General features: G+C 55.3%; 1 protein-coding gene across 1 annotated transcript in view; it reads left to right on the top strand.

Annotated features, from left to right (window-relative positions):
- Positions 1–27,505, top strand: part of NIBAN2 (niban apoptosis regulator 2) — a 51,530-nt gene that overhangs the window by 7,977 nt on the left and 16,048 nt on the right. Inside the window, exon 2 of the mRNA XM_077850775.1 lies at positions 23,608–23,738. Within this exon, the coding sequence (XP_077706901.1) occupies positions 23,608–23,738 (131 nt within the window). The remainder of the gene's footprint in view (positions 1–23,607; positions 23,739–27,505) is intronic.

Here is a 27,505-nt window from a genome sequence, read left to right as displayed (position 1 = left end):
AGGTGAGAGGAGGAGAGCCCAGTGGGGAGGAATGGTCTGGCTCATTGAGATGGGTATGGGGGCACATCAGGGCACAATGTGATGGGGAGATGGAGCCACCAGGCCTCTGTGATGGTGACATGTGAGGCTGGGGAGATCTGGGGTCTCTTCTGGTCAGCTTCGTAGGTTGTTTCATCAAGACAACCAGCGGTCCTGCAGCCTCTGCTCCCATTCCTCCAATGACGGGAGACTCACGTCCTTACTAGGCAGCTCTGAGTATGAGGACCTTCTTCCCTTCCAAGGGTAGAGCGGAAAGAGGGCTGGATCTGGAATCTTTATTTTTTTAAGATTCATTCATTCATTCATTCATTCATTCATTCATTCATTCGAGACACACAGAGAGAGGCAGAGACACAGGCAGAGGGAGAAGCAGGCTCCCTGCTGGGAGCCCTATGAAGGACCGATCCCAGGACTCTGGGATCACTGACCTGAGCCAAAGGCAGATGCTCAACCACTGATCCACCCAGGTGCCCTGGGTTTGGATTATCAGGACTTAGTTTGGAGATCTTGTCTCAACTACCTTGTCATTTGGCAGGTGTCTTCCCTTCTCTGGGCCACAGGTTTCTTATCTGTGAAGTGGTCATAATGGTAGCCCAGACCTGGTAGGTTGTGAGGGATCGATGAGGTGATGTGGTTAGAGCTCTTTGCACTCAAGAAGCACTGGCTCCTGTTGCCATTTGTCCTTACTGTGTGTATAGTCCATGATAGGACATTGGTCAGGGGAGTCCCTCCTCCCAGGGAGATCCAAAGTGCAGGGCGTGGGCCCCAGTGGGTAACTGGGAGCCCAGAAGGGGCAGAGGAAGAATGAATTGTGGTTTGCAAAGTGTGAAGCCCGCTTTCCCACCCACATATCTGTGACCAAGCCAACTGTAGCAGCTGTCCAGCCTCCTCACGCCTCATGCCCAACAGAGCTGTTCGTGTCCAGCCAAGTTTGTTAAGCCAGAATCTTCTAGAAGAAGAGTCCCTCAGGCAGGAGACTACTCACACTCCTGTGCTCCACCCACCTTTGATCACCCTACCTGGCGGCAGCCATTTATGCGTGCAGACTGGGAGGTAAGAGCCTCGGGGCTGGTAACAGGTGACCTTTGGCAGGTCCTTTTTTCTTCTCCTGCCTTGCTTTGTCTATCTGTGTGATGGGTCACTGGGACAATCTGTAGTGACCTTCTAGCTCCAACTTCTTAGAGCTTGTGGGCCGTGGGCTGCATTGAAGGGGAAGGTGTGATATTTATTGCCTGATGCCATCTTGCCGGGGCAGGAAGAGCTCTCTCTGAAAGCCGTCTTATGCCGTGCCTGAGCCTGGTGGTGGGGATGAAGCATTGACATGAGCCCTGATCTCATGGGACCCATGCCAGCCACGAAGTTTCCATCAAGCTGGATGTGATGTGGTTTCTGTTACAAAGACAGAGGATCTTTATGTTTTCCAAAGTGCATGTTGGTTTAAACCACTTGGTCAGCCCAGCTCAAGAGGCAGCATGTCTGGCCTTGACTGAGAGGCTGGCTTCTGCCACCCAGAGCCCTGTGGCCTTGGGCAAATTGCTCTCCCGCCTTGGTGTCTTAGCTGTCAGTGAAATGGGAAGGTGAGCCCTGCTTCTAGGGTGTGAAGCTTCTGGGAGGCCGTTGTTTCTGGCACATGGAAGGTGCTAGGTGAATGGCAGTTCCGTTTTAGTTGAGTCTGGGGGGAGCTGTCACTTGCCCCAGCCTGCCAAGGGATTTCAGGGGTGATTGGACATCCACAGGAGGAGCGAGCTGACAATTGTACTTCTGTTTCACTTTTTGTTTCTGTGTTTTTGTTTATTTTTTGGAAGTGTTCTCTGGTGGGATGTGGGGAGAAGAGAGAACAAGGCTTCAGCTTTGGGAGGCTGGGCCCTGCTGGGCCAGGTGTTGGAGGAGGGGGAAGGTTTGCCTGAGGTTTGCTCCTGGTGTGCTTGGGCCACAGCTCCCCGTTGCCCTGAATTCCGAGTTTGCTGATGGGCAGCATCTGCTTTTCTTTTTCGGGTGTAGACCCTTCTTCCTCCTAGCCAGGAAGGACCCTTTGCCATCATCTGAGCACCCCTCCTCTGTTTCATGACTGAGTAAACCGAGGCCCAGAAGGAGCAGAGGACTTACCCAGGGTGTCAGAGGCTGCAGAGCTAGGACAGGAACGTAGGGCCCTAACCCCTGCACCAAGTCTTCTCCATCCCTGTCCCCAGGGACAGCCCCAGATGGCACAGACCGGTCAGGGAAGGAGTGGTTGGCCTGGGTGGGGCTGCAGAGGTTATAATTTTGAAAACCAAGTAAACAAACAAGCCCTCTGCGAGAGAGAAGCAGCCCTGTGCTTGGCCTTACAGATAGGCCTGTGTCTGAGGAGACCGCCCAGGCCTGTCCACATGCAGACAGTGAGGGGTTGTGGTGGATTAAAAAGGCAGAACTACCCTCCCCTTGTGCCCCCACTCCCATATTTCAGGCTGCCGGGAAGCGGGGAGAGGGACAGTGCCCAGCCCGCCCCAGGCAGCCGTCACAGCTCCCGTGGGACTTGGCGCAAGGGGCTTCTTTCTGGGCCTCATCTGCCCCATCCCAAAAGGATGCTATCCCCATCCCTTAAGGAGGGTGGCGAGGGTGGGAGAGGATGTGAGCTGGGGGATTGGACACAGGGAGCCCCACAGAAACGACAGAAACTCTTCATTTCTTTGTGGCTGGAGGCGGGGCCCCGCTCCACTCCCGAGCAGAAGGGTTACTTTCTCAGTGACCCGAGAGTCAGCTCGCTCCTGGGAGACAGGCCTCCAATCCAAGGCAGGCCGGAGCAGGCCACTCAGCTTGGCTTTCCTGTTTTCCTCTTGAGATAGAGGCAGAATCCGAGAGAGGGGAACTACTTCTGGGGCTTGCCCTTCAGTCTGGGGGCTGGGGCTGGCCTGGAGCCCCCAGGGTGGGGCCCAGCAGACTTCCGGGAGATTAGGGGCAGAGCCTCTTTGCTCTCCTTCCCTTTTCCTGAGTCCCCCTGGGTGGCCTCTGAGACTCCATCTCTGTGGGGGGAGCTCAGTCTAGTCTTCCTGTTGAGCCTCAGTTTCCCCCATTGTATAAGGAAGGAGTTGGATGACAACCTCTGGGAGGCTCTCTGGGTCAAGTTCCAGACCACCCCTTGCAGCCAGGAACACTCTTCCCTCCTGGGGAAGGCTGGGTTGGGATCCCTCCTCCAGGCTCTCCTGCTCCCCCATGGTTGTGGTAGATTCTCATCTATGGTAGTACCGGGAGGGCTCAGTCACCGTGGGCTCCCTGGAGGCAGACAGTATGGGCTTGAAGGTCTGAGCTTGCTCTGCCAGCTGCTGGCCAAGTACCCTTAGGACAGTTATTTTGGTTCTTTATTTCTTAGAACCATTAGCTGTCAATTGGGAGTGTTAATAATAATCCTTCTCCAGTTAAATTATGTGTGTTTATTAATTACATTTATGCACCCTCTAACACAGTGCTGGGCACAGTAAATGCTCCAGAATCAATAGGTATAATGAACATTTATTAATTTAAGTTGCTTTAATTCCTGAGCAGTGACTGAATAATATATGTCATTACGAGGTTTACGGTGCCCCAAAGCTGTTTGGGTGAAGGGTCTGATAGGTGGAGAGGGTGCTGGGGGTGGAGGTGGTGGTGGTGCATGATAGGGGGGCAGATGTGGGCGGGTTCAGAGCCCTGGCTGGTGTGACTTCCCCTTTGCCCATCTGGAAGGAGTGGTTTGGGTCCCACTGGGTCTGAGACCGCAGGCATGGAGTGGAGTGCGTGCGGCTGTACAAGGCTTCCTTCCTCCAGGCCTGTATTATTCTCTGACTCATGCCTTTGTGCCTTTTGTTCTTGTCCTTGAGTCTCAGGGGTGAGGCCAGGAGAAGCAGGGGCCCAGGGATTGGCTCGACTGGCACATATGGACAGGCGGACTCTGCTCCCACCATGCAGGGGAGGGGACACCTGGGTCCTGGGCCTGGCGCCCCTGCTGCCGACTTACTGGGTGTCAGGCACAGGAGCACGGGCAGTTGACTAAGGGCTCACCATGTGCTTGGCACCTGAACCCAGTTACCCAGGCCCTGGCCGTGTAGAGCTCAAGGCTAGGCAAGAGAGACGCACCCAACCAGTGGTTACCAGTCACTCATTAATTAAATAATTATCAGAGGGTGAATCATGACCAATTGCCCACCCTCCTCGTGAGCTTACACACATGCTGGCCCCGGGAGGAGTGCCTCCTATATGCCCTCTGGCTACAGATGAGGAAGCAGGCTCCTGGTGACCAAGGGACCCACCCCGGTCCTTTTGTCACTTGGTATCTCAGTTCCTTGCCAGGAAAATGGGCCCATCCAGGAGGGGGTCCTGCAGGCCAGGACCTGGGCCATCACTGGGTTTTAGGACGATCAACACCAGCCTCTAGGACTACGGCAGTGCTGACCTGGCTTCATAGCCCCTGAAATTCTTTCTCTGTGCATCCCCAGGCAGAAATAGAGGGTACAGAGGCTGCTGGGACTGAAGCCCTGAGTCCTCTGAAGGCTGCCTGAGGAGGGTGGTCCTCCTCAGTTCACACCACCAGTAGGAGCAACTGCAGAAAGTCCCAAAGTCCCTGGTGAACCCTGGCTGGCTGTTCCACACCAGGTGTGTGAGGCACATTCCACACCAGGAATTTACCTTGAATGCAGCCAGAAGGTTAGATTACATTACAACATCCATTAAAATGGGGGAAAAAAAAAGGAGGGAACCAATGTCTATCAGTAGGTGATGCTCAGTGGCACAGTAAGAAGCCAGTCATTGGCTGGACTTCAGAAGGAGGATTTTCCCTCTACTATGACGAGTAGCAACAGCAGCAGACATTTGCTGGACTCTTCTCTGTGCTCAGCCCGGGAGGGACCTGTGGCTGTGGATGGATGGGCATGTGCTGATTCAAGCCAGAGATGGTGGATTGATTCCACAAGTGGAGTCCCTCTCTGTGCCAGGCGATGAGGGCAGGTGTGGGTGGGGCCAGTGAAGTGGTGAGGGGTCAGTGGGTTCTCATCCAACTGGGAGAGCCTGCCACCCCCCAGCTTGAAGGTGTCCTCACTCATTGTCCGGCTGGAATGCCGCTGCAGGCCCCCCGGGTGATGTGCACAGCTTGCTGGCTGCTTAGCACTGGGTACGGGCTGCTGGAGGTGAGGGAGGCCCACCAGGCTTGAGGACCCCTTTCTGCAGTGCTCAGGGTTTCCCTCTGGCGGTTTTTCTTGTGACTTCAGCTTTCTGTGCCTCTGTTTCCCCACCTGTAAAGTAGGGATGGCCATGACTTCCATACTCTGAGCATTTTTTTTTTTTAAAGATTTTATTTATTTGTTCATGAGAGACACACAGAGAGAGGCAGAGACATAGGCAGAGGGAGAAGCAGGCTCCCTGCGGGGAACCCGATGCAAGACTTCATCACGCCCTGAGCCGAAGACAGACGCTCAACTGCTGAGCCACCCAGGTGTCTGCATACTCTAAGCTTTATGATGCCATGCCTGGTGCCTGGCACATAGTAAACATTTAGAAGAGGTTTATGCCTTTGGAGTCCAGTGCCCCCACCAAGGGAGGCTTGGCCTTTCAACTTTGAGCTTTCTCAGAGCTCCCCCTCTTATTGTTTTTTTCTTTTTTTAAGATTTTACTTATTTATTCATGAGAGACACACAGAGAGAGACAGAGACATAGGCAGAGGGAGAAGCAGGCTCCCCGTGGGGAACCGGTTGAGGGCCTCGATCCCGGACCCAAGGATCACAACCTGAGCCAAAGGCAGCCGCTCAACCATTGGGCCACCCAGGCGTCCCTCCCCATCTTATTGTTGTGTTGTTATGTAAGCAATATGTGACGATCAAAGAAAAATTAGAAAATAAAGAGGAAAATGAAAATCTCCAATAATCCTAACCTCCCAGAAATAATGATTTTCAGGTGTTTCCGTGATACATAATCAACAGTTGGGTGTGAGCATCTGCATACATGCCCTTCCCCTGCAGTGAGTTGAATGCTTGTGGAATATTCCATTATGCCCTAATAATCTGCATTAAAAATTTATTTATTTTTATGAGAGAGAATGTGTGCACATGAGTAGGGGGAGGAGCAGAGAGAGAGAGGGACAAGCAGACCCTGTGCTGGGTGCAGAGCCTGATACAGAACTCCATCTCAGGACTGAGATCATGACCTGAGCCAAAATCAAGAGTTGGATGCTCAATGACTGAGCCACGCAGGTGCTCCCCCCTAGTAGTCTGCATTTTTACTTACTCAGACAAACTCATTGCTGGGTATTTGGGTCGTTTCTCTTTTTCATTGTTGTAAACCGGGCTGTATTGGCTAGCCTCAGTCATTTCTATGGGATTAATCTATCGGTTCCACCATAGTTTGAGAGCCTGCTCAGAGCCAGGTCGTGTGCGGGACTGTGGGTGCCAGGTGGGGAGGCTGCCATGGTTCTCACCCCATGATCCCTTTTTGGGAGGACAGACCCAACATGGGTTGGGTTCCGCTAGCCATGGTGGGGGCCAGGGTGTCTTTGGAAGCTGGGAAAGCAGCAGTAACCCAGACTCGGAGAGACAGGGCAGGCTCTTTGGAGAAGAAGATGTGTAGGTGGGCTGGAAGGCTACAGGAGGAGAGTCATAGGCAAAGGGGCAGGTCTGCAAAGGCCCGTAGGTATTTGGGGGAACAGGATTTCTTGGAAATTGGTTGTTTTGCTGTGGTTCCTTCTGCCTTAGTAGCAGCTCCCCCTTGCAAACCACCTTGGTAATTGTTATGCAGAGTGCTGGCACATCTGTCCCTCTCTGTGGCTGGGATCTTCTTCTAATGGGGATATGGGGGACACAGAAGCTGGGGACACAGAAGCCGGGTCAGATGTCTGCCCCAGCTAAGAATTGGCAAACCCAGGCCTCCTGCCCCTCTGCACGGTGTTCCCCCCAGCCCGGAGTGGGCAGAGAAGGCTCAAGTGCAGGGCCTCCTCAGCTCTAGTTTCCCAGACCCTTTGCAGGTGCTGTATCATTTGACAGAATCTGCTGGAACAGAAACTGAGGATCTGAGCTTAGGTGACGGGCTCGGTTTGTGTCACCAGGGTGGTGATCTTTTCTGCTGCTGATATGTGACCTTGAGCTGGCCTGGCCAGCTCCTGACCCAGCCCCACACCTACTGAAAGCATCCTACTGCGGTTGGAGGGCCCCTGGCTGACACATTGCCCCTGGGGCTGGGAAGGGTCTGTCCCCAGGCCTGAGCTGGCCTTTCTGGAAAACTCTGTTCTCCTCCTGTTTCTTAAAATGCCTGGTTGACCCAAGTTGGGGCCCTCTGATGTAATCTTATAGTCAGGGACAAATGTTTATATGCTAGGTGCTCTGGTTTGTATTTGATGCTGGGCGTACATCATGAATGGGACAGACAGGGTGTCTGCCCCTGTGAGGGAAATGGACACTCAGCAGTTAATTACTAGATGGAAATTGTGCTGATGATTAATGGGGGTTCTGATCTGAACTGGGGAGTGACTGTCAGGGACAGTGCTTTCAGTATCCCAGCCTGACAGGTGGAACGTGGATCAGTTGGATCAAGCCTGAACGACAGGCTCCTCTGGGTCTGTCAGGGTGGTCCTGCGTCAGGGTGGGGAACACTTTCTTTTAAGTCACAGTTGGAGGGTATTAGGGTCTTTTTTAAAAAAATATTTTATTTATTTTTTCATGAGAGACACAGAGAGAGAGGCAGAGACACCGGCAGAGGGAGAAGCAGGCTCCATGCAGGGAGCCGGATGTGGGACTCGATCCAGGGACTCCAGGATCACACCCTGGGTCAAAGGCAGGTGCTCAACTGCTGAGCCACCCAGGAGGCGTCCTGGCATTAGGGTCTTGAGGGTCCAGTACAAAGAAGTCCAGCCTCTTCACTGGACAGATAAGATGGAGAGCCAGGAAGGGTGAGAGACCTGCCCAAGGTCAGGTGGCAGTCAGGTGCCTGGCCTCAGGGCCCACCGCTCTTAACCCTGAATCACTGCCTGGAGCCTGTGCCTGGAGCATGTTTGTCACCTCCAGGAAAGACTGTGAGCCTGTCCCCACTCTCCCTTAAGGGATCCCCATAGAACTTGGACCTATTGGCTGAGAGCAGTTTCCTGTGAAGCACAGATGGGGGGGGGTCACATAGGCACCTGGGACAAGGAATGCGAGGCTGGCAGGGCCTCCGAGGGGATTTGTCCTCATACCTTCTCCTCTGGAGCCTGAGGAGACCTGCAGCTGGCGACCCAAGGGTGGGGCAGGTCCTTCCTCCTCTGCTGGCTCAGGGCACGCCACAGAAGTCTTGTTACTTGAATAAGCTTTCCATCTTCTATGTGCGTACAGCCCTTCCAGGCTGAGGGTCCCTGGCATTTCAGCCCAGGATTGGGTTTCCTTCCGGCTCAGCAGCAAGCGCATGAGTGATTTTCATATTGGCTCATCTCCCTCCTTCCCTTCCACCACCCTTGTCTTCCTTTGTCTCTCACTCCCTGGCTTTGAGAAGGCAGGAGCTCTCCCCTGGCCCCCACTTCACTCCCTGTCAGGCCCCGGGGAGGTGGCCTGCAGTGTGTACATGTGCACGCATGTGTATGAGAGATTTTGGGCAGGGGTTATTCTGGGTCCTGAGGCAGCTCGGGAAGAGTGTGACTTAGACTTGGTGAAAGCATGTAGGCATCGCATGGCACTGGGCAAAGCAGGTGGGTGGGATTTGTGTCTCTGAGTCTATTTAGCCCTTTTCTGGTAGGGTTGGGCCACAGCAACTGGCACTTATTAGTGATTGGTTCTTATTGGAACAGCAGCTGGCATTTATCAGGTTCTTACCAACAGTCAGGCAGCGTGCCAGACATTTCTCATGCATTGTCTTATTTTGTTCCCACAACTACTCTTTGAGGTGTGTATTATTTTTCTCCCTGTTTTCTTGATAAAGAAACTGAGGCTTGAGAAGTAGCAGAGCCGGTTTGTCTGGTCCCAAAGTTGGCTTTTCCTGCTCACCCTCCTCCTGTGACAGAATCTCCACAGCCTCCTTGTGGCCACCCAGCCTCTGCTTGCACACCTCCAGTGACAGGGAGTTCTCTCTCTCTCTTAGGGTTACCTGTCCCACACGGGACATCTGAGATAGAAAGCCCTCTCTGGAGTTCAGTCTGTCTTTGTTTGGTCACTTGAGAACAGGTTCCAGTTGGGCTGGGATGTTGCTATGGCTGGGTTTCCCCAGCATCTGTTTTCCCAGGGAATTACTCAGCTCTTTGGTTTGAGAGGAGTTGAGTCCTCCCTCCTTTTCCCTTAGCAGCCCCTACCTGGTACTCAGCCCTTCCCATGCCCTTCATCACATTCTGAGCAAGCCTGAGCAAACTTGATGTCGAAACGCTAGAGGGGGGCACCTGGGTGGCTCAATGATTGAACGTCTGTCTGCCTTTGGCTCTGGTCGTGATCCTGGGTTCCTGGGATCGAGTCCCACATCGGGCTCCCCACAGGGAACCTGCTTCTCCCTCTGCCTATGTCTCTGCCTCTCTGTGTCTCACATGAATAAATTAATTAATTAAAAGAAAAAAGAATCCTAGAGGAGGTATTTTTGTTAGCATTGATATGGACGTCTTAGTCAATGCAGTAAGACAAGAAAAAAGAGAGAGAGAGAGAGAGAGGTATAAATACTAAATGCCGAGAGAAGAAGACCCACATGGTCCTGCCTTTGTGGAGTTCAAAGCACCTTTCCATTTAGCTAGTCCCTTAGCTTAAAAAAAAAATTTTTTTTTTAAAGTATCCTCTGTGCCAAATATGGGCCTCAAATTCACAACCCCGAGATCAAGAGTCTCATGCTCTTCTTCTGACTGAGGCAGCCAGGCACCAGCTTCTCCCTTAGCTTTGTCCACGCTGTGAGGCTACCTGTCGGAAGTGGAGGCTCAGACAAGGAATTCACCCACCGGTAGTGCCACAGAGTGGAGGGTCTGTGGTTGGCTGAGGTTTAGTGGTGTGTGGTTTGTTGGGTATTTGCTTTCATGTTTCTGTCTCCACTTCCCCTTTCTGATTAGTTAACCTCTGAGGGATGGGGGCCCATGAAGTTTGGACCCCAGGCATGTCACTTTCCTATGCTCTGAATGGCCCCCTGAGGGGCTGAGTAGCTGTTGTTCTGTTTCCCCTTTGCTGGCTTCCATTTCAAGGCATGAAATGCATTCTAGAACGCTGCCATTTGCACAGGTGGACACACCGTGGGATCTCTGAGCTTGTGAAAGACCCCACTGCTCACCTGAAAACTCACTTCCTGGCCATCAACACTTGGGTAGACAGGACATCTTTCCATTTCCAGTTATTATTATTGATAGTACAGCACCCCATTTGATCAGGCTCTGTAGATTTCCTCATTTCTTTGAATCCATATGATAATCTGGCCAGGTGGGTACTGCTGGTCTTGGCATTTTACAGCTGAGGAAGGTACTAATATTAATACTCAGAGAGTATTAGTCACATGCCCAAAGTCCTACCGCTAGGGAGTGGTGGAGTTAGTATTAGTTTTTTTTTGTTTGTTTGTTTGTTTTTTTTTTTTTTGGAGTTAGTATTTGAATTGAGATCTTATTCCGGAACCTTGACACCACAGTGTTCTGTGAAAGTGCTCTTCTTGACATAGAAGGCATTCCTAAATATTTGTGGAATAGATTAATGCTTTCTTGAATATCTGAGTTTGTGTATTTCCTATGTCTTCCGCTTGGCACACTCTCCCTGCCTGGCCTTCCTCCTTCACCTAGTTAGCACCTCTTCATGTCTCAGGTGTGCCACTTCCTCCTGGAAGTCCACCCTGACCCCACCGGCTGGGTTAGTTACCCCTCCTCTGGGTTCCTGTACCTTCCCATGCTGTTCCCAGTTGGAGGCTTACCATGCTCATTGTAGGTTTTGTTGACAATCTGTCTCCCTCATTAAATAGCAGGGACTGAGTTTGTCTTGTTCCCTCCTGAATGCTCTCTGCCCCGTGGCTGATAAATGAGGGCAACGCAAAACTTTTCTGAGCTAGCACAACAGAGCCCCTGATACCCCTACCTGAGGTTGGCTTTGCCCCCAGCAGTCATTTTGGGTGGCCCTGGGCTGGCTGATTGGAGGAAGTGAATTCAGGCTGGGTCCTGTCCTCAGCTCCTGCCTCTTGGTGGCTGATGGGGATGGTCTGGGTGGTGATGCTGGCTACTGGGTGGTCACGGAGAATGGGCTGTCAGGAAGATCTGCTTGGGCATCTCAAGGTCCAACTGCAGGCCGGGCCCTGCGGCAAAGGTTGGTGGTGGTTTCTCAAACAGGGTGAGGACAGGGTTCTAGGCCTGTGGTGGGCACCTGCCAATGTGAGCATACCGTGGCAGGGCGCCCTGTGTCCTCTGCACGTTGGGCCGAGAGCAGGCGTGTGTGGAGGAACATCTGGAGTGGTGTGGTGAGGGTGCTGCCCTGCAGCCCGTGGGGGGTTTTGAAGGCGACCAGGCCCCAGGTTAGAGGGCTCCAGTGGCTGTGGTGGGGATGCAAAGAAGGGAATGGAGGCGAAGGATGTTGCTGAGAAGCCAGCAGGAATGGGTGGGTAGGTGTGAGGGGGAGGGAGGTTAGTGTTTACAGAATCCCTGTCCTAGATCGGCTGCCTCTTTGCCCATCCTGCTGACAACAGCTGTCTGAGGCAGAAGCCAGTTATCCCCAGTGCGCGGAGGAGAACACCAAGGCTCAGAGGCGAGGCTGCCGCGCAGGAGTGAGCTGGGATTTGTTCGTGTGTCTGGTTCCCAAGCCAGAGCTCTCTCTCAGGGCAGAAGTTGAGCAGGGCTGGGCACAGTGTGAGGTGGCTGGTCTTCCAGGGGCATCTTGGAGCTCTGGGGGTCCTCCAGGCTGCCTGGGGTGTGGCCTTGGCTGTGGCAGGGCATGGTACAGGAGCCCGGCCTTGCCCCCCTGAAGGGACACCGTGTCCTGGGCAGGCTCAATGCCGGGCCCCGTGGTGGGCCCAGGGTAGGTGTGGGAACGCTGGTCCTGCCCCGATTGGGGCGGGGTGTGGGGTGGGGAGAGCCTTGGCCCCCCTTCATCCCTGCAGCTTGGCTCTGTGTTCTTGGGTTCTGGGCTCCTAGAACAAGCTGCCAACTGTAGGCTGTGGGCACGGGTGCTGCCAGGCAGGGAGGGGGGGCCTGCAGGGGATGAGAGGGCTTTTGTTTCCCTGTTTGTGTCAAGATGGGAATCGACTTCCTCCCACTAAGCTGCCCAAGAGGTATAAAGGAAAGGGCAGTCCCGGGTGGGCGGGTCTTCAGTCTGCCTTTTTTTTTCTCGTTCTGGCATTTTTCTGGGGCTCCACTTCAGCCACCTGCCTCCTCAGGCCCTCCTGCCTCAAAGCACGCTCTTCCCCAGCTGACCTGGGTCACTGAGCCTTGGTTAAATATTTGCCAACTGAGAAGAGCTTTAAAGGCAGCGTCAGAAATCCCACCGCCTTGCCCCAGGGCTGCCTTCGTGATGGGGAGCCCCAGCCGGCCTCCGTCCTCCTCAGCCTCTTTTCTGGACTCCCTGAAGCTGGATGGCTTTCTCTTGGGTGGGGTGGGGGGTGCTCCCCACTCAGCACCTGTGTATCGGGCACCCACCTGGCCAGACACGAGCTGGGGGCCGGGGAGACGGCGGGACCAAGCTGGTAGAAGGAGCCTCTCAGGGTGACACAGCAGCCACGGTTGGGAAGAGGGCGGAGGAGAAGTGGGAGCTGTGGCTGTGGAGGCTGCGGGCCCTGGACCTTTCTGGGGCTCCGAGGAGGTGACGTTTGAGCCTGGGCAAGAGGACGAGGAGATGGCCAGGCAGAGAGAGAGCATTCCCGGGCCGCAGACCCCAAGACTAGAGCCAGCTTTCTCTTCTGGGTACAGAACTTCCCCGGCTCCTGCTCTTCTTCACCCTGCTCTCACAAGGGGTTGGGCCACAGGACTGTGGGACCTCGTGTTGCCCCTTCCCCATTCTCCAGACTTAGTTTTCCTGTCTGTCCACTGGAGAGCTTGGACTTCATCTCAGAGAGCCCTCCCTGGGTGCAGTGACCTGTTGTAAGCATACGTCACTGGTCATTAACGAGGGGACGCTCCAGGGCAGGGGTTGTACGGGTGCCAAAGGTTAAGGTAACAGCTGTGTATCTTTACACTGCCCAGCCAGCCCTTTGACTATTAACAATCAAAGCCAGCATCTCCTGAGGACCCCTCGTCACCAGTGAGGTGGTGGAACGTGGGGGGGGAGGAGTCCTGTATTGTGCCCATTTTACCAATGAAGAAACTAAGGCCAGAGAGGCTATCCAGAGCTCCTGAGCTCAGGGTTTGTTTCTTGCTTCAAGCTTGGCCCCAGAACACACTTTTCTCTCCAAGAGCCAGTGCCACACTGGGCAACAAGGTGCCCCATCTGAGCTGGGCAGCGGCCAGGCAGGTGGGGGAACATCCTGGCAGAGATGACACGTTTCCGAGCTCTTTCTCTGTTTTACCACACTTCTAGGTGTGGGGATAGAGCAGCTGACGCTCTCTTACCTGTGTGACGTTGGACAAGTCACTTCATCTCTCTGAGGCTCATCTATATAAAGCGGGTTTAAGAATAAGCCTGGGTGAGGGTTTGGGATGCTTGGGTGGCTCAGTGGGCGTGATCCTGGGTCCAAGGATGAGTCCCTTATGGGGCTCCCTGCAGGGAACCTGCCTCTCCCTCTGTCTATGTCTCTGCCTCTGTGTATCTCTCATGAATGAATAAATAAAATCTTAAAAAAAAAAAGAAGTCCGGGTGAGGTTTCAGTGAAATGATGGTGATTGTTAACATATATGGCAGGCAGCTGCCTCTGTGCCTGGTGGCCAGTGAAGTGCTGCAGGCATTAGCTCAGGCCTTAATTATTATTATAATTATGCACAAATGGGCACTGCAGGAGATGTTTGGGGGCGGCCTTGAAAGCTGGCTAAGACTTCAAACTGTAGCATCATCGAGGGGGAAGGGCTCCTGCTTGGGGGCACAGAGCAGGTGAATGTGTGGAGGTGGAGGTCTGAGGTAGGTAGGAGATGGCTAGGGTGGGCTCTGGGAAGGGAAGTGGGGCTCAGAACCTGGCGGGTCCTGGATCCCATTCAGTGTAGTGTCTGTGGGCCGCGGTGTGCCAGAGCCCGTGGCAGGTGCTGAGACTGTGGTGATGGGAAGCCTCCAGCTTCCCTGGGTGTCAGAGGCCAGCCAGAGCCTCCCTGAAGCACTTTGCATGACTATGTTTCCATGGCGCTGGGAGCCTGGGTTCCAGCCCCGGCTTGGATTCAGGCTCCTTCACCTGACAGCTGGCTGACCTTGGACGAGTCCTTGGGCCTCACAGTCTCTTGTTCCTCAGTGGGGGTGATACCCATGCCCACCTCCTGGGGCTGTTGCCAGGGCTCGGTGTCAAATGCAGTAGAGCCCCTACAGAGTAAGCCTGGGTGTCAGCAGCCAGCACTGTGCCCTTCCATCCGTGAGGCTTTCCTCCCTCCTCTGTCCACTGGGGTAATAACAGACCTCCCTCCCTGGGCCGTTTTGATCACCCACATGAAGTCCCCTGCGCAGGGCTGGTACACCATCAGGTGGTTGGTGTGATCGGGCCTTGGCATGCTGCAGACTGCTGTATTTATGGGGAGAGATTTTCCTTCCTAATAACTGGCCCCAGGGAAGGGGTGACCAGCAGAGGGTCCGTCCCTTCAGGGCACCTGAGGCCACCAGGGAGGGGACCTCGTGGGTGGCAGTCACCTTCCCGAGGAAGAAGGACGGCCTTGTGCATATCCTCCCATTCCTGGGACCTGGCACGGCCCCTGGGCTGGACATAAGCTTCCCTTTCTGTGCTGAGGAATCTCTGGGGTGTGTGTGGGGAGCTTTATTGCTCAATGAGGGTGGCTCTGTGTCGGGGGTGGCCCTGGCTCCAGATCGCTGCCTCTGGCTTCTCAGCCTGAGCTTCCTACTATGTGCCAGGCCCTGTCCCAGATGTGGTGGATACTGCCTGGGGAGTCCGACAGGGAACAGGCCTTTGCCCACTGAGAGTCAGTGGGGGCCCCACTGAGCTAGGGGCACCTTGGAGGAAGGAGCGTGCAGAGGGGGGCTGAGCAGGAGGTAGGGATGTTCCTGACCTGGAGAGCAGCCTGCGCAGGACCCCGTGGCAGGGAAGAGCATGCAGGAGCCTGGGGGCATTCTGAGGAGTTTAGTCTTTGTCCCAAAGGCAGTGGGAACCATGGAAGGCTGTTGAGCAGAGGAGGTTCAGGGAGAGAGTTGTAATAAAAAGATCCCTGTGGCTCTTGTAGGTGAAGGATCCGAAGGAGCCAGGAGTGGAAGTGGGTAGAGATTTGGAGGCAGGGCAGACATCGGATGGGAATGGCTTGGTTGGGGGACCAGTGGGACAGTGACCAGTGGCATGGTCAAGGCTTAGCTGTACCTTTCTTTTTTTTTTTTTTTTTTTTTTAAGATTTTATTTATTTCTCCATGAGAGACACAGAGAGAGAGGCAGAGACATAGGCAGAGGGAGAAGCAGGATCCCCGCAGGGAGCCCGATGTTGGGCTCAATCCTGGGACTCCAGGATCATGCCCTGAGCCGAAGGCAGACGCTTAACCACTGAGCCACCCAGGGATCCCTCAGCTTGTACCTCCTGACTGGCCCCTGGTCACTAGGAAGTCCACCTCACTCTGAAGGCCTTCCACTGGGGCATGGGGCATGGGTGGGGTGGGAGTCCTCTCAGGCCCAGAAGTGAGGTCCCAGGGCCCTGCCGCTCCTGGTGCTCTGAGCGAACTCCTTCGAGGGTTATTTGTGGGGTTGCCTTGGTCAGTCCCTTGCCCTCTCTGGGTGCTGTCTCCCTTCTGAACAAGGACTGCCTGGTTGCTCGGAGGGAACACTTAGCTGACTTAACCCCCTCTTGGCTTTCACTCTGCAGGGTTCTGGCTGCTAGTTCAAGCTCTTCTCATGGGTGGTTGGGCAGTCCCCCTCCTCTGCTGGCCAGTGGAGCCTGTCATTACCCCCTCCTCCTGACTTCCTCCCCTGATTACAGGTCCTGAGCAGGAGCCGTGTCAGCCTTTCTGGCAATGGCCACCCACAGGGCCAGGATGGCCTGGCACCCCTGCTCCCAGAGGCTGGCAGGTGGAGGGAAGGTAGATTTGTCCAAACTTTGGTTCTGTGGTAGACTCAAGCTGTTCTAGGTTCCTGGCATCGATAAGTTGTGTGTCTCCAGAGAAGTCACTTAACCCCTCTGAGTCTCAGTGTCTTCCTCTGTAAAGTAGGGACAACACATGAAATAACACGTGTAATCGTGGAGCACCACGCTGGGTGTAGAGGAGGTGCTGAACACTGGGCTGTGGCCGGGATGTGTTCATAGTGATAGTAGGGTGGCCAAGTAGAAGGGCCCCGGGCTGGGCACTGGGGGCCTGGCATGCTGACCCAGCTCTGTTGGGATATGCTGTGTGACCCCAGGAGAGTGTTGCCACCTCTCTGGCCTGCAAACTTTCCCCGCTCTCCTAGGTGGATAGTGGGGATGGCGGTCGTTTGGAGGATCGTGTGACGCAGGGCAAACTTGAGTCCCTGGCTGCCTCCTACTTCCCCACCTCGGGCCTTCACCTCTCTCCTGCTCTGGGAACCAGGTACGTAGGTTCCGAGCCTGCCCTGCCCTACAGGATGCTGCCTGCCTGGTTTCACTCGGCAGATCTCTTTCAGCTCTGAAACTGGGCCGGGTCTCATGGGTGAGGTGTGTCCCTGGGGCCCGCTGGAGGGACCGGATGAGCCTGGAACAGGCCTGGCACCTTGCCCTCAGCATGGGCCGCACCGGGGCTGGGCCCAGCGTGAAGCCCCTGTGGCTGCACAAGGCTGCCACCATCTCGGCCAGAGATTGCCCCCTTTGTCCCGGGGTCCCCGTGGTCAGTGTGGAAGGGGTCCCGGGCCTGGGCTCGGATCCTGCCTCTGCTGCTCCCCCAACTGGAGAAGGACTTGGCAGGGATCTTGGTTCTCCTTGTCTGAAATGTGCCACCAGTACAGACACCACCTGCCCCAGGGTCCAGGTGACCCCTGGGGGGTTGATCTCGGTGAGACGCGTGGTGGGCATTGGGAGGCCATAGGAAGGCCTTCGAGGCTCTCTGGGGCGCCCTGTGTTCCTTTCTCTCATCCTCGGCTCCTCGAGCCGCTTCTCCTGTCTGAGCCTCAGGTTTGTCACCTGCATGATGGGCAGGGGCCCCAGCTCCCCAGAGTCTGCAGGGGACTCCAGGCTACCCCGGGGCCTCCCACATTCTCGCCCAGCCCCCAGTTTCTGAGCGCAGGAAGCAGCGTGACCCTTACTGTTGTCAGTTTGGAAAATCAGAGATTAAAGTGCTTCCGGATGCCTTGGCTACCGTTGCTGCTGGTCCTGGGGCCGGGCCAGGCCAGGGTGTTTCAAGGGCCTCTCCCTGAATTACAGGAACCTGAACAAGCGGCACGTTATAGGAGCCCCCGTTAGCAACATGCCGCCTCTGCCAGGATGAAGCGCTTTGTGCCTGTTAGCTTGGTGATCTTGATCTTCCTGTAACCCGGGTGATAAGGCAGATACTGTTGTGCCAGTTCACAGAGGGGAGACCGAGGCTCAGAGAGAGAAAGTGCCTTGGCCAAGGCCACCCAACTAGTCGGTGGCAGACTCGGGACTTGAACTCGGAGCCTGTGTGCTCAGTAGAGATGGTGCCTTGTACACAGGTAGCATGATGCTGAGTCCTGCCTCCGCCTCCCTGACTTCCCTCCCCTTCCTTCCGTCCAGCCTGAGGGGCCTGTGGTCAGCTCCGACTCAGAGATGACTCACCAGCAGCTCAGAGGAGGTGCTGAGGCCAGCATCCTGGTCTGCTTCTGGGGCCAGGGCAACCCTGGTTAGATCATCTTTGAGATTTTAGATCAGCTGAGCCAACAGAGACCCACCCACCCATTTTATAGGTAGGAAAATTAAGGCCCAGAGAAGATGGACAGGTAAGGATCCAGTAGGTGTAAGGGTCCCAGCTCTGACCAGATGGGGGCTGGAGACCCCAGGCTTCAGTCCTTGCTCTGACAGGTCTCAGCTATGTGACCTCGGGAAAGTCATTTTGCCTCTCTGAACCTCAGTTTCTTCATCTGTAAAATGGGGATAGTAAAGTGTGTTTTGCCTGCCTCTTGGGGCAAAGACCCCAAAAGAAATTTTCTTTCTTTTTTTTTTTTAAGATTTTATTTATTTATTCATAGAGACATACACACACACACAGAGGCAGAGACACAGGCAGAGGGAGAAGCAGGCTCCATGCAGGGAGCCTGACGTGGGACTCGATCGTGGGTCTCCAGGATCACACCCCAGGCTGCAGGTGGCACTAAACTGCTGCGCCATGGGGGCTCCCCCCCAAAAGAAATTTTAAGGCAGGGCTTTGGAAACTATATTGTGGTGCCAAGTGGGAGGATGTTGGATGAGGAGGCTTTATGGGGTGGGGACTTTGTTCAGGCTTTCCCCTACTGGGCTGTGCATCTCTGAGTAGGTCGCCAGGTCTCCCTGAGCCTCAGATTCCTTATCTGTAAAGTGAGGATAACAGTCTCTGTTAGGGTTCAGTGGACTATTGAACATGTGTGCACACGTGCGTGCATTTCACCCTGGCCCCCAAGTCCTGAGCCAGATGGAGCCTGCTGCCCTCATACTGCAGATGTGATCTGGAGATGGAGGTTCCGGGGAGGGGGCAGTGGCTCCCTGAGGTGTCTGGATGCAGAATGGGACACTCAGGTCCACTCCCAGAATTCTTGGGCTGCCTTCTTGGGCTAAAGAGGGACCCCACAGGTGGATGCTTCCTGTGACAGCTCCATGGAGGTGCTCAGTGGGTTTCTGTTGACCAATGAGTGAAGTGACTTTTCTTGAGTCATTAATCTTTCCAAGTGTTGGCTTATATACCTGTAAAGTGGAGGGTTTTGTTCAGCTCCGGGGCCATTTGAAGAATCCGAGTGTGTGCACGGGGCCCTGAGTCTGAGTGGGGTGAGCTTACCGCCTAACTCTGCAGGATATGCTGGCGGAGGCTGAGGATGATGTCGGGGAGCCTCTCCGCGGTCAGGTGGGAAGTGGGGTTGCACGTTCCTTGCACGCACCTGGCCTGGCTTTCCCGCCCCCTTACTTTTGCCTGAGCTCCTCCTTTGTCCAGCAGGCTGTCCTGTCTGGCCTGTCAGCTGAAGACATACCTATCACTTTCATTATTATTTTGTGATTCTTGTCCTGGTTCTTTAAAAAAAACAAAAAACAAAAAAACCTTCCCTGGATTTTTTCAAGCTGTAAAAATTATACCTGTTAATCAAAATTTCAGTCTCTTGTCGTTGTTGTGATGAGCTGAGCACTACTGTGATTAATAGTGATATCATAGGAACATTTAGGGAAGTCCTGAGCCAAGCACTTCCTGAGCTGTCCTGTCACAGGGCCCATCCTACGGCACTTGCCTATGCCAGGCCCACCATCCCGGGGTTTGCAGTTAATCCTCAGATGGATCTGAGCGTCCCTTCCTTCCTGCCTCAAGGCTCTGAGAGGGCTGGGTGGCTTGTCAGTCCCTGCCCTGTGGCATCTCCTACAGCAGTGCCCAAGGCTGAGTCGGTCGGTGCAGGAGGGAGGGCAGATAAGATGTGGAAGGTGGGTGAGGCCGGCACATGCTCTCAGATGGCTCTGTGCCAGCATCTCTGTACCTTCCCTGGGTCGGCCCTCCCTCTGGGGATGGAGCCACAGTGTCTGTCTGTCCTTGGTGGGAGGGATGTCCTGTAAGGCCCTGTGGACTGTGGTCAGAGCCAGATGTAGGAGGGAGTCAGCAGTCTGTGGATTGAACCCCAACTGCCTCTGGATTTGTGACCTCCGGGGAGCCTCTGCTACCCTGCGGCTCAGAGTGCCCTTTGGGGTGGTGAGCCTTTGTCTCGGTGGCCCTAAATCCATGGCATGTGGTGTCTTCAGAAGCCGTGGAATGAGGGGTAAGAGCTGGTATGGGCAGGAGAGGAGAGGGCACCTGCGCGCCACCCCCCGCCCCCCGGGGCCTGGGGACCATCCACACACATCCAGGCGGGGGCGCTGCAGTGGGGACTTGAACTGTAAAATCCCTGGGCAGCTTCAGGGAGACAGCCTCCTCGTGGGGTGCCAGGAAGGGATAAAAGGGGGTGCTGAGCAATGCTTACAGGAAGGCTCAGCAGGCAGGAGCATCCAAGGTGGCCAGGGCCTGGGGATCCTGTTCAGGGCTCCTCCCCCATGAGCCCTTTATCCCAGGAGGGGACTGGACTGCCTTCCCCAGCCTGCCTCTCAGAGTTCTTTCCAGCCCCAAATCCTAGACCCCCTATGGCTCCTGAGTCCTCATCCTCTGTCTTCTGTGCCACTTCCTTTGTACCAAGCACAAGGCAGTTCCTTCCAAGCTGTTTTAGGACATCCCTCAAGAATGTGCTCAGCGCTACCCTTGCCGAGAAGCCATCCCTTGGCCCTACCCCCTTCACCCCCCTGCCTGGTCTTCCCTTTCTAGCCCTCCTTTGGCCAGACTTGGCTCTGGGTGCACCCAGTTCCCTGGCACTGCTTGGGGACTCTCTCTAGTCCTTGATCCCTTGGGGAATGATGTCCTCCCCTCCCCCAGCCCAGCGGCTTCCCCAGTCCTGTGGGGCCTGGCGCAGAGTGCGCACTTGGTGACTGGCAAGTGGACACCCCCTTTGCCCAGCACCTGCCTGTGCCAGCCCGCACGGGGGAGCTGGGGGATCTAGTGGTGAGCAGAAGGATGCCGGGCCCATCCTCCCTGGTTTGCACTCAATCCTTAGATACTGGCATCTCGATGCATTGGGCTCCTGCATTGGGAGAGCAAGTTTGGGTCGTGAGAGACCCTACTGTGACTGTTTGGAATTTCAGGTAGCAAAGGATTTATCTGAATTACCTATCCAGATCTATATAGTTCTCATGCCCGGTGAAGTGGGGGCCAGGGCAGCTGCCGTCTGTTTGGGGGTGCAAGGTGCCTCGGACCACTTCCTCTTTTCCTCTTTCATTTTCTGTCCGTTTCAGCCCGTCCCCTCTCGCCTCTCACTCCCTGCCTGGTGACTCTCCCCCAAGTCCCCATGCCCTCCACCCCTGGACTCTGGTCCCTCAGTCTCACTTGGAAAACTTGTCCGCATCCCCGTAGGAGGGCTATGGTGAATTTTCTCCTTGCCCCCATCCCCACCTGGCCCTTCTCCGCCCAGATACTTCAATCCTATCAGCTTCATCTTTGCCTTGTGGCTCCTTCTGGGTCACCTTGTTCTGGCTTTCACTTCCTCAGCCTTCCCAGCTTCCTCTCCAACCTATAGCTCACCTCCTGCCTCGGGGCCTTGACACACCTGATGGGATGATGGGATGCAGCTTTGCCCTTCCTGTCCTCCCCAGTCTGGCCTTAGGACCTTCTAACTTCTAAACTTAGCCACCCCCTGCTTAGGTGCAATATCTGGGTTTTGCTGAGAGCATGCTGTGGGTTAGGCAGACCTGGGTTCGAATTCTGACACAGGATAGCAGCTTCCTCCTGGGCCTGGCTTCCCAAGGGTCAGGGCAGATTCTGGACCTTCTGGAAATATTGCTCTGAGGCTGAGTATAGCAGGGGCGGGTCAGGCCTCCCAGAGCTGTGGCTGGAGGATCCTCAGGATCCTGCTTGCTGGAAGAGTTCCCATTGGGTGTCTGGCTGCTTGGGGCAGAGTCGGGACAAAGCCCTGGGCTGAAGCTGCCTGGCCTGGTGGCTGAGACCCTGGCTCTCCAGTCCTGCCTGGTCTGTGAGCCTCCTCATCCCTAAAATGGGAAAACAGTAGCAGTGACTCCCTGAGGCCTTCATGAAGATTCTGTGGGATCCTGCATGCAGAACTTGCCCACCCACCAGCTCAGGTTAACGCTCAACAAGTGGTGGCTATGCTGATAGTAATAAATCACAGCAGCTTCACTATTGTTACCTGATCCCATTTTCTCTATTTGGCTCCAATTCATTATCCCTTCTTGCCTGTTCCCCCCACTCCTCCCAATCTTGCCTCATCATTTTTCAAAAACAATTCCCGTGGTCTTTGAGAGCGTTCTGGTTGTTTATGGTTTTTAAAAAATAGGCATTCAAAGCAAATTCCTCATTTGTTACCCCCTTCCTCTCCCTGGATTGGAATCTGGACAGCCGTGACCTCATTCCAGGAAAGGGGACCGCAGGCAGGATCTGCAGAGAGGGGTCCTTGGGCCGAGCTCTTCCAAAGAGAGAGTAGAGGGATCGAGCCTGCCTGAGACCCCGGGTGGGGAGGTGGCACATTCTTTCAGCCCTCTTCCCTGGCCACCAGCTCCTAGCTGCAGGCCCCAGGACTGCATCTGAGCTCCACTACCCATTGGCTCCATGACCTTGTGCCAGTGACTGAACCTCTCTGGGTCTCAGCTCTTCTTCGGGGTCTTCTCAAAAATGGGAATAACACCAGCCCTACCTGACAGGGCTCTTGAGAGGATTAGATGAAATGCTGTCCTAGCTGGGTGCTCTTGGCAAGCAGAGACTAGCTGTAGGAGGGATGGTGTCCCTTCCTTGAGAAAGGCCCAGAGCTTCAAACCTGGAATCCAGGACTGTGAGAGGTGGCAGGGCCTGTCTGCCATCAAGTCCAATGTTCTTAGCGTTCAGGGAACTGCGGCCCAGAGAGGGGAGCCGCATGGTGTGCCAGCACAGCTGTCGGTTCTCCAGCGGTAGCTTCTCAGGACCAGGAAATCTCTCCCAAAGAGAGGGCCTCCTTGTCATGGGTCACCACCCTCCCTGGGCTTCAGTTTCTTCATCTGTAATAGGGATGCCCAGGCAGTGCCAGGACTGAGTGTCTGACATGTGCTGGGCGAGCTCTGGAGGCCACCATAGTCACCTTCTCTGTTCAGAAACTGCTTTAGCAGCAGAGAGAAGCAAATGGCCAATGGAAGCAAAAAGGTGGTTAACTTGGTAGGTGAGTTAATTTTAGAATGTTTATTTTTTTGATTGTGGAAGGGCTCGCTCGTGGTTGTAAAATAATTCAAATGCCTATAAAAGTGAATAAAGCAGAAAATGCAGTTCACTTGGCCGGTCCCATTGCCACACCCAGGGGTCCCGCCCGGAACAGGTGGGAGCACTGCCTTCCCGGACCTTTTCCGCCGTCTCCAAGCATAAATCATTTATAGGCACAAACAGTAATTTTAAACGAAGCGATATGCAACACGTGATTCTGGAACCGACTTTTCTTTATGCGGCTGAGTGTGGTCACCGTCCCTCTGGTGGCACCTGCAGGCCCTCCCCCCCCGCACCCCCGCCGTCCCAGGGACACCTGTATGGCCTGAATCGGGCTCCATGCACGCACACCTGGCTCAGTTCGGCCGCTTGCCTGGGTGACTCGTGCACCTGCTCTTCTGCCAGCCGTTCCGTGGGTAATGCCTAGAGGAGCGAAGGCGTCACATGTGTCCTTAAAATTGTTTGCGCAGGCGCGGGGCACCCCCTGAAGGGCCTTCTGGGTTCCCGACGGGCCTGGGTTTGCCTGGTGGCCGGGAGGCTCAGCGTCTTGGCCCTTGCCCGGTTTCCTGTGCGGGCGACCCGGCGGGTGCAGGGAGCTGCCGCTCGGGCCGGCGCGGTGCCCTGAGCTCGTGCACACCGTCTTGGGAGCAGGACGCCGGAGCGTGGCTGCCGCCGGCAGTAAGGGGGACAACGATCTCACGCCCGGTTTGCTCTTCCCTTTCAGAGAAGACCGGGAAGATCCTGACGGAGTTCCTCCGGTTTTATGAGGACCAGTACGGCGTGGCCCTCTTCCACAGCATGCGCCACGAGATCGAGGCCACGGGGGCGCCGCAGTCGCAGCTGCTCTGGCGCAAGGTGAGAGGTGCTGAGCGCGGTTCCGGGCGGGCTCTGACGCGGCCTGGCCCAGCAGCTTCACACCCCTGGGCCTCAGTGTACCATTGTGGCCTTGACGGTCTCTAGGGACCCCACCTAGCTTCTGAACTGGCAGATAGCCTGGTGGCCTTGCCAAGACCCCTTCATTCGCCCTGGGGACTCCCTGCCGGTTCCACCCCTCCATGGGTAGAGCCGGGGCTCTGGAATCATCTTGACAGGCCTGGGTTCAAGCCCGGCTGCTCGTTCGTTCTTTCTTTCTTTCTTTCTTTCTTTCTTTTCTTTCTTTTCTTTCTTTTCTTTCTTTTCTTTCTTTTCTTTCTTTTCTTTCTTTCTTTCTTTCTCTTTCTTCATTCATTCATGATTTTGTATATTTATTTGAGGGAGTACGTATGAGCTGGGAGAGGGGCAGTGGGAGAGGGAGAAGCAGACTCCCCGCTGAGCAGGGAGCCTGACGTGGGGTTCAACCTCAGGACCCCGAGATCACCACCTGAGCCGAAATCAAGAGTCGGATGCTTAACCAACTGAGTCACTCATGTGCCATCGGCTGCGCCTCTTAGAGGCCTTGTGCCGGCGAGCAAATCACCTCACCTCATGGAGTCTCAGTTTACCCATCTGTGAAATGGGATAAGAATACCTGTATAGAGTGGTTGTGAGGATTAAAGAATCAGTCAGTGGGTGCCTGGAGCAGGGAAGGCGCAGGTGAGCCCTGGCTGATACTGTCAGCATCATCAGCCTTGTCATTATCCTGTTATTAGCAGGATGGTGTTTGTCCAGTAAATATTTGTCGAGTGAAAAATAAAAATGTTTGTTGAGTGAGGGACTGGAAGCTGTGTAGGCTCCAGCCCACGGGTCAGCATGGGCTGAAGGAGGCAAACAGAGCCTCCTGGGAAGGAACACCTCCTAGTGTTGCCTGGCCTCTGTGTGGGGCCGGGGGTGGGACTGGTGGGGAGGAGGTGAGGGAATGTTGGAACACAGGCTGGGCTGTGAGTGTCGAGCTGGAAGCCAGCAGTCCCAGGCCTGAGCCTGGGGGGTGAGAAGCCAGCCCTACTCCTCTGGGGCTGGGACAGGGGGGTCCGAGTCAGTCCAGGGAAGTCCAGGATATTCCCTTTTGGTGATCTTCACCTTCTTCCCCCTGGAACGCCAGGGGATGGCAGAGGGAAGGGCGACAGGGAGGAAGGGTGCCCGCCTCACCTCTTCTGCAGGCGGCCTTGGAGCAGCTGACAGGCTACTTACTCCTAGCTGGTGGCCCCCTCAGAGTGCCTGCTAGCTTCTCCCTGGGGAACTGGACTGGCTCAGCCGATCCCTCTGTGGGTGGGCTCCACACCGGGTCGGTCAGGCCACCCCAGTGCTGGGACTTGGGTCCTGAGCAGCTCATTTCTATGCTTGGTGAGCTCCAAAGCTGCCCTCGCTCACCTTGCCACACCTCCCCGCGCTGTCCTGTTGGCCTCCTCTGGGCTGCCCGGGTCAGCCTGTGTGCCGGCTTCAGGGGCCCGAGACAGAACCATAAAGGGATGGAGGCTGGACCGCTGTGCCCCAGTGGGAGAGAACACGGGGGACCGGGCCCGGGGCCTCCTGGTAGCTGCTGGCTTGGGCTGAGTCAGTCCTCAGGCCTCTGTTCCCCCACCTGACAAGTGGGGACCCCTGCAGAGGGCTGTGGAGATGGCTCCACGAGAGAATGAGGGGAGCAGGTGGGGCGACTAAGGGGTGCAAGTCCCGTCTTGCCGGGTCACCTGTAGCCTGTGGCATCCCCTTCTCGAGCCTCCGTTTCTGTGTGTAACTGATGCTCAGAATGGCCACGATGGGCCTGAAGAATGAGAGCAGCGTGGGGACGGGGGTCGGTGGGGGGGTGTAGATGGGATGCCAATTATGCAGAAGGGGACCCGGATTGTACAGAAGGGGAGCGATACGGGCCTTGCTGAGGTGGCAGAGCAGAGCGGCCTCAGAAGGCCCCAGACTGGGAGGGTTGGGGTGGTTTCCTCCTTGCCCCCACCCTCCCCCAAACCCGAGTGGCGGGAAACGTATCCGTTCACCGGGAGACCAGAGGAGCAGGCACTGGCTCCCTTGACCAGGCTTCTTTCAGGATGTGTTACCCTTTGGTGTCTTCTCAGTGGGAGGGACAGCTGGAGGCATCAGCTCTTGGGGGGGACCCGGAAAAAGACGGGTAGGACCCCGAAAAAAGGCGCACACACTGAGCCAGGGCAGGTGCAGGGCTGCACCGCCCTTGCTGGTCCCATACACACTGGGGAGGTGGACAGTAAACCATCACAGGATGAACTTAGTGCCATCAAGGAGATGACTGAGTGAACTCAGACTGGGGTGGGGGGGTCTGGCCTCGTCTGGGGACCCATCAGGGCTTCCTGAAAGAAGGGCCATCTCCACCGAGGACCTGCCGCCAGGAGGAGAGAACATGAGACCGAGGGAGCCGCATGTAGAACGGGGCCTTTCAGGGGCTTCTATGGATGGTGGAGGCAGGACACAAGTCAGGTGCCAGATTCCTGCCTGGGGTGGAAGACAGGCTGGGGCTGTATGCCAGAGCCTCTGAGCATCTTGTGATGCTTTGCATTTGGGCCCAGAAAAGGTGGTCTGGTCCCTTGGTGTCATGCCCCCTCCCCACCCTGTGAAAGCGGAGGGCTGAGATGGTGCCCGGAGGTGTGGCCTGGGCTGGGTGTCTGGCTGGTGCCCACTCGGGTAGTGTCACAGGCACCCCCAGGTCCCAGTTTCCCAGGAGGGAGTGGCGATATCTGACAGCACGAGGCATGAGAGTCCCTCTGCATGAGAGACAACTAGTGATGCCTTTAACACCCATTGTAGGAAAACGCGAAGTTGCCACCTCAATAAGGGGAGTAAAATGAAATCACCCGTAATCCCGAAAAGCAAGGATTTTTGGTCCCATTTTGCTACTCAGGAAACTGGCCATTGTGATAAATCATGATAATATGATAATAGAAATAGCCATTTAATTGTCATCCTAATAACATCATTTGTTTTTATCGGAAATAATAGAAACAATAATCCAATAACAATAGTAATCGTAAAAAGCCAGAAATCATGATAAAAAGAGTAGTTGTTCTGTGTGGGCACTGCACATCCAACTGGCACAGCATCGCTCTCAGGGGCCGTGCTTATGTCCATACCTGCGACGTGGCTCAGAGAGATGGAGCCGCTCATCCGGGCTCCCGCGGCGGGGGCGGTGGAGCTGGGGTGTGTGCTCTGACCGTTCGCCACCCGCCGAAGGCTCCAGCGCAGCAGCATTGCCTGAGCTGTCAGGTTCCGTTTCATTTCCTGTAGGCCTTCCAATGGAAACATGACTCTGCCATTTGAAAGTCTTAAAAATAAAACCTAAACCCGCAAGCAACCGCCCATTATGGGCTGCCCTAGGATCTGGGGGTGGGTTGGGGGCGCTGCTGGGAAGGCCTGCTTGGGGCTTTCCGCTGCCCCTGAGGTGGGGCTCCTGCCCAAAGCAGGGGGTAGGACCAGACCAGAGGCCTGGGGGGAGCAAGCGTCTTACCAGGGTGTCAGGGGAGCTCTCTGCTTTTTCTTTCTAGAAAAGATGGGGATTTCATTTTTTTTTTTTTTTTAATTTACTTATGATAGTCATACAGAGAGAGAGGCAGAGACTTAGGCAGAGGGAGAAGCAGGCTCCTTGCACCGGGAGCCCGACGTGGGATCCGATCCCGGGTCTCGAGGATCGCGCCCTGGGCCAAAGGCAGGCGCCAAACTGCTGCGCCACCCAGGGATCCCAAGATGGG

Source organism: Canis aureus, chromosome 16 (genome assembly GCF_053574225.1).
Source record: "Canis aureus isolate CA01 chromosome 16, VMU_Caureus_v.1.0, whole genome shotgun sequence".
Lineage (NCBI taxonomy): Eukaryota > Metazoa > Chordata > Mammalia > Carnivora > Canidae > Canis > Canis aureus.
This window is presented reverse-complemented; position numbering and strand designations above follow the sequence as displayed.